The sequence below is a fragment of the Notamacropus eugenii genome, chromosome 1 (assembly GCF_028372415.1).
Source record: "Notamacropus eugenii isolate mMacEug1 chromosome 1, mMacEug1.pri_v2, whole genome shotgun sequence".
Lineage (NCBI taxonomy): Eukaryota > Metazoa > Chordata > Mammalia > Diprotodontia > Macropodidae > Notamacropus > Notamacropus eugenii.
Genome location: NC_092872.1, coordinates 616,847,019 through 616,859,080, shown reverse-complemented (window position 1 = coordinate 616,859,080; position 12,062 = coordinate 616,847,019). Strand labels below are relative to the sequence as shown.

At 40.4% G+C, this 12,062-nt stretch overlaps 1 protein-coding gene across 19 annotated transcripts in view; it reads left to right on the top strand.

The window, feature by feature from the left end:
• The window catches only part of CSGALNACT1 (chondroitin sulfate N-acetylgalactosaminyltransferase 1), a 409,995-nt gene that overhangs the window by 375,514 nt on the left and 22,419 nt on the right, over positions 1 to 12,062 (top strand). For all 19 annotated transcript variants that reach the window (XM_072635001.1, XM_072634999.1, XM_072634991.1 and 16 more), the window contains 2 exons: positions 9,268 to 9,446; positions 11,912 to 12,006. In XM_072635001.1, the coding sequence (XP_072491102.1) occupies positions 9,268 to 9,446; positions 11,912 to 12,006 (274 nt within the window). The remainder of the gene's footprint in view (positions 1 to 9,267; positions 9,447 to 11,911; positions 12,007 to 12,062) is intronic.

Here is a 12,062-nt window from a genome sequence, read left to right as displayed (position 1 = left end):
GGTGAAGGGGAGATGACAAGGGCTTAGGATAGGAGAGCTCTGGTGGGGGTGGGGAGGACAAGGAGGGTCCCAGCATTGAGGCTTAGTGGAGAAAGAGCCCTGAAGAGTCAGGATTGGAGCCCAGAGGGGAATGTTGGAATGAATGTGGCTTAATCTTTCCTTAAAAATGGAGGTTCTGGTTTGCTAAATGAAAAAACAAAAAACAATGAAAGTAAAGTAAAGACTGAGCTGCTCAAATAAGTCACTTTTCCTTGAGCTCTCCATACAGTTTTTTGCCACTGCTGCCAACCAGAATACTTTCCCTCATCCAATATTTGCCTATCAAAATCCTACCTGTCCTACAAGACTCAGCCCAAATGCTGCATCTTCCATAAAGCCTTCCCTGATGACCAGCTAGCTGAAAGTGATCTCTTCAGTCACTGAAATACCACAATTTCTTGTTAGTGTCATAATGGAAAAGGCAAGAGATTTGATAGACGGCAGACAAAGTTTGAGTCCCACCTTTACCATTTAGTTTTGTGTCAATGTAAAGTTATTTCCCCTCTCTGAAACTCAATTTCCTTATCTGTAAAATGGAGGAAAGAGTTAAAGACCTCTCAGATTTGGAAAAGGTTCCTCCAACGTCCTTTAGTCCAACCTATATCTGAATAGGAATACCTTTAAAAAAAAACCTGGTCAAGTGATCTCAAAGCTTCTACTTAAACACCTCTGGGCCAGGTGGGGAGCTCAAAGCTTAACATTCCACTTTTGGATGGTGTCTATTTTCCTTATATTGTGTCAAAACTGGCCTGATGTCTTTCCTTCCCTTCCCTTGCCTTCCCTCCCTCCTATCTTCCCCTCCTTTCCTTCCCCTCCCCCCCTTCCCCTCCTTTTCCCTGTTGGACAACACTAAGCCCCTGCCTAAAGGCTGTTTTCTGGACCCTCCTGGCTTAAGAGTAATAATCAATAGTAAGTGTTGCTGTTTCACTCCTAGCCTGATGTACCTATTTTTCTTTGCCTCATTAAAGGGGCCATCTCCAGACTACTTCTTAAAAAGGCCTATTCACTGAGTGGGTGTTGCCTCTTAGCCTAAAGGGGCCAAGGTCTTTCATTGCATCCTGGATCTTCTCCAGTCATCCTGATGAATATCTGGTCACTGGATTCAGATGGCTCTGGGGGAGAAGTAAGGCTGGTGACCTGCACAGCCCTCACTCAAAGTCAAATGCAAGTCATGTCATAATTTCTCTGGTGGCGTGGTCTTTTTTAACCACAAAGGATGAACACATACACACAAGCAAGAGACCTATTTAGGGAATTTCAAGATCATGTTATCTTAATCTCCTTGATATGTTCATGACAATAACCAATATTGATATTAATAAGAGGCTTTCACCCTGCCTCCAGAAACTTTTGTTACAAGATCACAGCTGATTGGCTATTCTTTTTGCCTTTCATTATTCAGGAGTTAGGAAGAGCTTGGTTTAAGTCCCATTTCTCACAAAATAGCTGTATAATCAAAGATAAACCTCTCAGTGTCCCTGGTAATTCTATAAGTCTATAGAATTAAAAGAAGTTTCTGATCTGTTTCTTTGGAGGGAGTTTCCATTACTAGGGAATTTTTTTTCCCCTTGATGAATTCATGAGTCCAGACCAAAAAATAAAAAACCTCAAATAAATGATATTAGCCTTTTTGACTGCTATGTCATATCACTCACTTGTCACAGTAAATTTATAGTTCATTAAAAAGAAAACCAGAACTTTTTCACATAAAAGTTATGTATTGTAGTTGAAAGATGTGGGTTCATATGCCTGTTCTTCTTTTTATATGTTTGACATTGGTTAGATCACCTAACCTCTTTTAGCTTCAATTTCCTTATCTATAAAATGAGGGTATTGGTCCATGTGGACCCCTAAAGTTCCCTCCTATTAAAAAACTATGATGGTCTGATCATATCTCTCTTATCCTATTGTAGTACCTTGTTTTTTAATCTAAGCATAGGACTTTATATTTATCCCAGTTAAACTTCATCTTATTAGATTTAGCCCATTATAACTTGTCAATATGTTATTGATACTGATTCTGTCATTCTGGATGTTACTTATCCCTTATATCTCCAGCAAAATAGATGAACATACCATCTATGCTTTGATCTGTTATTGATAACAACCTCAAATAGAGAAGGGCCTTAGGAATTCCCCTCTACTATCCCTGGAAGTGTTCATTCAGTCTCCATTTGAATATCTTTTTAGTTTCTGTGGACAAAAACAATCACCAAGTGATGACTTTCTCTAAGTTTAGTGAGATTTAGGCATCTAACCTGTTACTGCAGTAATGCTCAGAGCAGGGCCTGCCAGGGTTTGCAGTTTCCTGACAGACTTCAAGCCCCTGGGGGCAGTCACCTTTGCACCATTATAAGGCATCAGAACAGACCTTTAGAAAAAAATGTCACAAATTGAACAGAGGAATCAACTACAGGGTCTAATGAGGCTACAAATGTGACCAATCTCTTCTTGGGGTACTTCACCCTCCAAGGCTAGCTCAAAGCCAGCTCTGATGCTCTGTCCTACAGGAAGCCATCTGATGCTTCCATTGACCCATGTCTTGTATCTTCTACTATAATCGTTGGGGTGCTTTTCTAATTCCTTCTAGATTATAAACTTAATGAGAAAACAGATTGCTCATTTGTATCTCTCTCTAACCTTTCTGGACTACCCACTAACCCCTACTGCCTGCCACCTATCAGAGTGAGTTATATAAAATCATTATTCAATAAGGTTGATTTTTTTTAATATTAAGTAAAACTGAGCAGGGCCATTCTTCATTAATCTGTCTGATCATACAGTAAGTTTTGAATCCACCAGCTGTACTGCTGTGTTTATCTTGTCCACATGGATATCATGAAAGATATTTCAAACGTCTTGATGAAACCCAAGAAAATATATCTATGTATTGCCTTGATCTGTTAGTTTAGTAAAAATGTAAAAAATGTAAAAAAAAAAATGTAAAAAAAATGAAGTTAATCTGTTATCTGCTATTTCTGATGAAACCATTGCTGATTTTTAGTGATGACAACTTCCCATTCAAATGATTGCTCTAATAACATATTCTGGAGTATTTCTAGGAATCAAGTCAAGCTCACCAACATGCAGGCCTGCTCTAAGGGGCTTATTTAATGAGAAAGACCAAGGCTGGCATGCATATATGGACCATAAGATAAAGTGTGCAAATGAGGGCTGAGTGTTTTAGGGGTAGCAAGGCAGTGTATATAATTGGTCTAGGGATAAGAAAAGAGTAACCATGCTAGTGGGAAGTAGGGGCTGGGATGGAGGATGGTGGTGGTGGTTAAATATTGAAGCCTAAAAGAATAAGGAGAAACATCAGAAGTTCTGAGCTTTGAGAATTCAAGTGGACACTTCCATGGAGTGTTATGGAGGGGAGATACTAAAGATTTAGTTTGGGGCTGTTTACCAGTCTCTTCCTAGGAGATACCATACTGGAGGTCGGAACTGCAGTATTTCTTTTATCTCCCTTCTGACTAAGAAGACCATGATAAATGAGCTTAATTTCCTTGCCCAGAGACATAGTGGGGTTAGGATGTTTATCTCTGTTATCCACCATCCCTTTCCATACTAAATCAACGCCTCCTAAACTCCAGTGTGGTTTTATGGAAAAAACATTGAATGCAGAGTTATAAGACCTGGGTTTGTTCCTGCCTCTTCCACTTGTGTGACCTTAGACAGAATACTCTCAAGGCCTCAGTTTCCTCATTTGCAAAACAGGATTGCTCTATAGAGGACCTCAAAGATCCTACCCAGCTTTAAATCTCATGATCTTAACTAAAGCACAGGCCTGACCATCCTATTCTCCGTCTCAATAAGTTATAGTGGCTTCTTTCAGTTCTAGTATCAAACGTAAATCCGTTACCTAGCATTTAAAGCCCTTCACAACCTGTCCCCAATTGACTTTTCAGGTCTTATTATATATACAGTCCTCCCCTTCTTGCTTCCTACTGTCCAGTCAAACTGGTCTTTTACATTTCTCTTCTGTAACCCTCCATTTCACCCTTTTCTCCTGTGTACTGTCTGTCCCCCATGTCTAGAATGGGGGGCTTCCTCTATCCTCCCATGGGTCTCTTGGAACTTTTAGTCTACTTTAAGATTCATCTCAGGCAGAACCTTCTACATTACATTTTTTCTTATTCCCTTTAGTTGCTAGTGGCTTCCCCAGCAAATTCACCTTGTATCCATTTTGTATATACGTATATGTGTCTCTCTCTGCTATACAGAGGATTATCTCCTTGAGGGCAAGGACTATTACTTTTGCACCCCCGTTGATGCTATGTGCCTGGCACGTAGCATGTCCTAGTAAATACTTGTTGAATGATTGATTACTCCTGCATTGTGGGTCTCATCAGCACTCTCTTGTAGAGATTGATTTGTTTCTGCCAAAGATAGAATTATCTTCCCAGTTCTGTCTCCTTCAAGTTTTTTTTTTTCCCATCTATGACCACAGAGAGAGTGTTGAGTTTGATGGTATTGAGCTTGGATGGTGAATTCTAGTTAGCTAAGGCCTATATTCCATCCTCTCTGATGCTCTGAGTATGTCCATTTGCTCTGGTTCTTGACAGGAGAGCAAGACATATTTCTTTTCTAACTCGATTTTAGAAGCTGCTGTGGCTACATTGACTCAGAATGGCCCAGGCCTGAACCTCCCGTGGCTACTCTCCTTTAGCCTCAGCCTACTCACAAATACACTTTTGTCATCCATCCCTAACACATACTAAGCCCTGACTTGTATGCTGTATCTATCATCCACATATGTGTGTCTGCCTTAGTCTCGTTATCTTATTAAATAAAAATGGGCTGTAAAGAAATGAAACAAACAAAAAAGAAGCTTACTGAGTTCGCCATTCCTATAGAGTTCAGCTAACAATGCTAGGAACTTCAGTCATTAAACGAAAATCATCATTGAACTCAGGAGCTAAAAGAGACCTAGAGATCATCTCATCTAAATTACAGCCCTACAGCAGGGTTCTTTACCAGGATCCACAAATCCTCTCAAAGTCTATGGATGGCTTGGATAAGAAAAAAAGTCACACTTTTATTTTCACTAGCCTCTAACTGAATTGTAACATTTCCTTCAATTATTTAAAAACATGATTCTGAGAAGGGAGCCCATAGTCTTCTCCAGCTTGTCAGATGAATCCATGAAAACAAACAAGCAAAAAGGTTAAGCGCCTCTTAACTGCTCTACAGAAATCCATTTTAACACTGATGGTAACATTGATGAAAATAGCAAAATTGGGGAAGGAACTCCCACCTTTCCCCACTCCCCCCTTATTTTCCTTCACTGCTAGAGATAGGGAAAGATGATGAGTCCAAATTGTAGAAATATTGAATTTGAACTGACAAAGTAAATGAGCTTCCAGGACATAGTAGAAATATCCTATAGGATTTCTTTCCGTGTGTGTGTGTGTGTGTGTGTGTGTGTGTGTGTGTGTGTGTGTGTGTGTGTGTATGAGAGGGGGGGGCGGAGGGAGGGAGAGAATGGGCATTCCGCCTACCCTAAGGATCATTTGATTTTTAAAAATTAAAAGTATTTTACCATGAAACGACAGGCAGAGTTTTATGAAACTTTCCTATGGAACATACTGTCAGGATAAACAGTAAGACTTCAGTTCTTTTCTAATGAACAGGGAAGAAGGTGATGCACATCTCTGAATGAACACTGAGACTAAATCATTTTTGCAATTTTTTTGATGACCTACATACAATACTATTAACTTTATTTAGAATTTAAGGGACCTTTATTATACCTAACTAAAAAGTAAGTCAAATCCTACCATCTCCCTTTCTTCTCAGGAAAAAAAAACATTAATTTTTAATACCAATATTTAAAAGTGGTGAGTGAACTGAAATTCTTCATAGACTTTCAGTTCTCTCTATAGGCAAAACTTAGCAGTGGCTAGCTCTTATACCAGGCATGGTGAAGGTTTATGACAATGCCTTGGGTACAATATTGGCTCCCATCTGGGTTTAAAAGAGAAAATTGCAGTTATTCAGGATAATTATATGAAGGGCTATATTAATATATATATATATATATTGTAAAAAACTTCCTGATTTTTGGGGAGAAATCTTTACTAGAATAAACCTTGTTGGACAGCAAGATCCTTTGTCAGTTTTGCAAGTTTTAGAAAGTCATCATCTTCCCTCTAAAAATGACTCCCTGCAATGAAGAGTCTCCATCCTCTAGATCTATTTCAGAAGAGAAGGCAATTAAAAGTCAACATTCAAAGGAGCAGAATTTGAAGGAGTTTTCTTAGTCAGTAAATTAAATATGTGTGAATTGCTCTGACAAGCATTTAGGGTTTTATATTCAGATTCACAGAAATAAACAATCAGACACAGAAGATAATGCTGTCCCTATATTATGACAAATCCTAATTCCCTGCAGTTTGCTCCATTGGTTATCAGTATAAATACCTCGATATTTTGAGACCTTCCAAAATTTGGCATGATATTTTTCCCACCTCGTTTTTTTTTTTTCTGATGATATGTTTATGGTTGTTATCTATGTCAAACCATCATGTAAATGCTTTTTGTCCATTCGTCATTTGGGGTGTCTGATGGATGCCCCCAACAGACTATATGGCTTATTAATTGAGTTATATTTTGTGTTGGAAAAATAAGAAGTGACCAAGCAGCAGAAGTAGGATACAGCCAATGGTGTGCTGGTAATACTTAATAGTCTCTTCTCCAAACATGTACAACATACTTTTAAGTTTAATCTGTTTTAATAAATCACTTTATTAATTCTAGACTATTAACAAAACAATATATCAAGCCTCATTTGTGGTATCTGTCAATTTTTGAGGTATAAATGCCCACACTGAAAATTTTAACATTGATTCCAGGTTGACCTAACTCCATCCTACTCCTTGGAATCAAGAAGACATGAATTAAAAGTCACATATTAACTAAGTGATCTAAACAAATTACTTAACCTCTCACTTTCTCAGTCAACTTGCTAAAATTATAAACTGCAGAAGCTAGCAGTCTAAGTTAGCAGAGGGAGTTTCCTCATGTCAATGGAAGTCAAGTTTTACAAGAGCCTTTGACACCATCATTATATTTACGTTACCTGTTGTTATTGTTCAGTTGTTTTAGTCATGTCCAACTCTTCATGACCCCATTTTGGGGTTTTCTTGGGCAAGAGACTGGAGTGGTTTGCCATTTCCTTCTCCAGCTCATTTTACAGCTGAGGAACCTGACGCAAACAGAATTAAGTGACTTTCCCAGCGTCACACAGCTAGCAAGCATCCAAGGCCAGATTTGAACTCATGAAGATAAGTTTTCCTGATTCCAAGCCCATTGCTCTATTCACGGTACTACCTAACTGTACTGACTAATATATTGACTTAGTTTGGCACTCTTGGCTTTTTAGTGTCTTACAAAATTACAAAATAGTCCCAGATGTAGTGAGAATACTAGAATATTTGATGTCCACATGGGGAAATGCTCTCTATTTGAAACATACCACCGACACAATCATGTTAAGAACAATTGATATAAAATATGCCATTTTTCAGGGATAGTTTAAGTAGACCATTGTGGTTCTAATGGACCTTCTCGGAGTTTGGCTGAAAGATTCCATTTGACTTACTCTTTACTCAAATTCCCTTCCTTCTAACCTGGTTCTCTGCTTTATTGCTGACACGTAGGGCATGGCCAAGTTTCCTCAACCAATATGAATACACTTCCCGTGTAACATTAATCCAATTCACTTGGTGTCTTTCGGCGATGACTAAATTGATACTTAGTCTAAAGTTTTTGACTGATTGAGATGTGTTCTCAGCAGGTTAAGGCATGCATCAAGGTGCATCATTTGATCACTGCAAGTGGAGTGGCATAATTAATCAACCACTTGGTGACCACTCTCTTTTCCCTCACCCCCACAACTTTTTTGACTTATACTACAGGTAACGATTCATGACTGTTCCTTCCTCTGAATGCACATATTGTCTATACCACTTATTACACAGGTATACGAATAAGTCATTTAAACTGGTTGAGCCTTAATTTCTTTATCCCTAAAATGAAGAGTTTGGAGTGTATAGTCTCTATGGTTTCTTCCATTTTTAACATTCTGTGTTCTGAGAATCTATGTTTTGTCAGATTATGTCTCAAATTAACCTTTGAATTATATTTTAGCTTGTAGTGTTTTTATGCTTTACCTTACAAGAGACAGATTTTTTTCTTTTACAAACCAGACAGATTTTACTTTTCTTTAGGGAAGGAGGTGTATGCCTTAATACAACTTTGTGTCTCTCCACCTCCTTCCCCCTTCCTGCCTGTCCACTCACAGCATTGAGCACAATGTCTTACACCCAAGTGGCACTCATTATACTGTTTTTGTTTCTCTGAGCTCATGAATTTTACTTTTTTTTTTTTAGGAGGGGAAGGCAAGCCAATTGGGGTTAAGTGACTTGCCCAAGGTCACATAGCTAGTAAGCGTCAAGTGTCTGAGGCCAGATTTGAACTCAAATCCTCCTGACTCCAGAGCCAGTGCTCTGTTCACTGCACCACCTAGCTGCTCCAGAGTTTCTGCATTTTAGAAAACTACTCTGCCCCCATCTCATGAGTGGTTTGGGGCAGGGATGGGAAGGTGTACATAGGGCTGACAGGAGGGTGGCAAAAATATTTAGGAACAATATTTATTGCATGATATTTGTCACAGGGTATCCTTGCTATTTGAGACAGCTTCTACTGAAAATTAGTTTAGGGTATAGACAGTAACTTTGCATTTATATTTGGGGTCCCTTAAGGTGTTTTGTTGTCTTTGGGTAAGTGAGGTTGCTGGTGATCAATACCACAAGCTCAGCAAGAGCTACTTTGCCTTAATCTGAAATGGTTGATTTTTTTCTCCAAAAATAACATTGGTCCGGGGATGTCAGCATGCTATGGTCAATGCAGGGCAAATGCCAGAAGAGTAAGAGAGAAATTGACGTGTGAAATAAACTGAGCACAATACTTTTAAACTAAAAGAACTTTTTAGAGAGTTTGCAGTCATTTGAGGGATGCATGGGTTGGCTTAGGGCTCCCAGACTTAGTCAGGAAACATAACATTAAGTTCCAGTAGATTAACACTGAATGACACTGTTCCTTGCCATCTCCTCCCCAAGACACACAAAATGCCATTTTCTGGGAGTTTTACTGTTTACCCCGGAAGTCTGACAATTGAATGGAGTTTTTTTCATTCTCAAGCCATTTTTTGTGTTCATACAGGGCTGCCAACTTCAGAAATTATACATTCATTCAGCTGAGTGGTGAGTTCTCAAGAGGCAAGGGACTTGATGTGGGTGCCCGAGTTTGGAAAGGAAGCAACGTCCTCCTCTTTTTCTGTGATGTCGACATCTACTTTACCTCGGAATTCCTCAACACATGTAGACTGAACACACAGCCAGGTATGGCTTCCCAGGTTGATTGTCCTCTTGTAGCAGGGATCCTATAGAAGCATAGTCCATTGAATATGTATGGGAATGAGCCTGTAGGGATTATTCCATGGTCCATAATGAAATGAAATGAAACTGAACTGAGGTCCCCAGACCCTTTTAGTGATACATGTAGCTCAAAGTGGAACTTGTGCTCTGGGATGATGAAGCAGAACCTCATTGGTCCCTTTGTCCTTATGACAGCAGGAGCAGCAGCATGTAGCAGAGATAATATAATAATAACATTTATATAACCTTTACTATGTGTCAGGCACCATAAGTACTTTATTTGTTTTTCCTAAGGGAGGAATGCTTTGCTTGCATGTTCCATTTTCAGAGGGTTCACAGGAGATATAATAAGTTGGTACTGTGAAAGCAACCAAAGGAAAGGAGGCAAGCTTCTTGTACTTGTCATTAAAGGTCAAGGGTCACATTTTCTTCTTGGATGCTGGGGCCCAGGCCACAGTTGGTGTTGGAAGTAGAGTCTATCTGGACACCACCTCTCAGGTAGCTTATATTAGGGGTCCAGTGAGTAAAGGATGTTCTGGGTTTTGGATCAGGCATCTGGAAAGGGGTAATCAGGGAAGAAGGCCCTGGTCAAAATCTCTAGTCTCAGGATTCCTTGAGGATCATCCAAGGAGGCTGCCCTAGGATGGGCTTGGTATAGATGCCTCAGTATAGACACTCCCATTTCCCAAATGGGAATGTCTATACTGAGTGAAACTGGGGGGGTGAGGCACAGTCTAGCATTATGTACTTTGAAACTGGCATCATGGGACATCAGGAGACAGTTCAGGTTCTAGATGGGCAGCAGGCCTTGTCCTGTAGGCCCCCATGCCAACTCTATGCTTACCACCAGGAAAAAAGGCCCTGGTCAAAATCTGTTCAAGTTTATGTAGAACTGGTCCAATGATGCCAGCCCAAATTGGGGCCAGGACTCCTGCCCTAGATTGGAAGAGTCATTTTAGGTTCCTGATGTTAGAGGGGACTTGGAACAATCCAGGGTTCAGCTACTTTGAAACTGGCATCATGGGAATATCAGGGGACAGTTCAGGTTCTAGATGGGCAACAGGCCTTGTCCTGTAGGGCCCCATGCCAACCCCATGCTTACAATCAGCCATCCTGGGGGCAGCAGGCATCTGGAAAGGGCTAACCAGGAAAGAAAGCCCTGGTCAAAGTCTCTCAGCCAAAGAGGTTGTCCCAAACTGGACTTCATACAGATGTCCCAGATGCCTTCAGGTACTTCCATTTCCCTAGGGAAACTGGGAGTGAGGCACAGTCTAGCACTATGTACTTTGAAGCTGCCATCTTGGGAACCTCAGGGGACAGTTCATGTTCTAGCTGGACAGCAGTCATTGTCCTGTAGGGTCCAGTGCTGACACCATCAGCTCCAATTTGAGAAGGTGATGGGGCCTGCCTCTGGTCCGGGGCTTTGTGGCCTCCTCCACTGGCCCTCCCCTTGTCACAGGCTGGGCCCATTGCAGAGATAACACACTCTGTGTTGGGGTGCTGCTGCTGGTGGAGACCCAGCAGGGAGTCTGGAGGAGGGTGCTCTGGGCCCTGGCTATTGTTGTCGGGGAAGAGGTCCTTTCCCCTAGGGGCTGCAAGTGCAGCCCAGAGGAGAACATTCAGAGGAATGAGCTTGTACTAAGTACTTTACAATTATCCCATTTGATCCTTACAACAACCCTGGGAGGTAAGTACTGTTATTATCCCATTTTGTAAATGAGGAAACTGAGGCAAAGAGATTAAGTTACTTGGCCAGAATCACATAGCTAAGTAAGTGTCTAAGGCTACATTTGAACTCAGGTCTTTCTGACTCCAGGCCCTTCTAGCTGACCACTGACCAACAAGGGCTTCCCAATATTAGAACTTCTGGCCACTTTAATGGACCTGAATACATGAAACAAACCACATAAAAATTCCTTCCAATAGTATTAGAAATTTGTTTTCTTTATGTTTTCCTATCTTCAGGTCATGCTTCAAGGAAACTGTTAATCTACATGGATCAAATCCTTTAAAATTAAACTTAAAACAAACTTCTTGCAATAATTTGTCCCTTATAAAAAAGAGTAACACTGGCTTGATGACCAATCTAACCTAACCTAACACTAGCCCTGAAATCTCAGCATCCCAAAGTGCTTGACAAACAAAGGAGAAAGCTAGCAGTAGGAAGTTATTGCGTTTTTTAATCAAATGGACGGCTCTTTCAGCTTAACAGCCAGTCTTCTTTGACAATGCCCAATTCCAATTACAAGGACCAATAAGGCTGACTTCTTCATCCCAGAGCCCAAGTCCTTCCAGGCTGAGCCACCTGTGATGCCAGAATAGACAGAGGAGCTGAACTCAATTCCATGCATGCTCCTTGGACTGGCCCCCATCATCTAATGTACAAGGCCGCTTGTGAATTTAAGAAATGTTTGTTTTCTGATTTGTAGGGAAAAAGGTGTTTTATCCAGTCCTTTTCAGTCAGTACAATCCTGGAATAATTTATGGTCACCATGATTCAGTTCCACCCTTAGAACAACAACTGGTGAGTAATTTATCCTTCTAAGTATACATGTAATGGTCCATTTGAAGAATGATTTG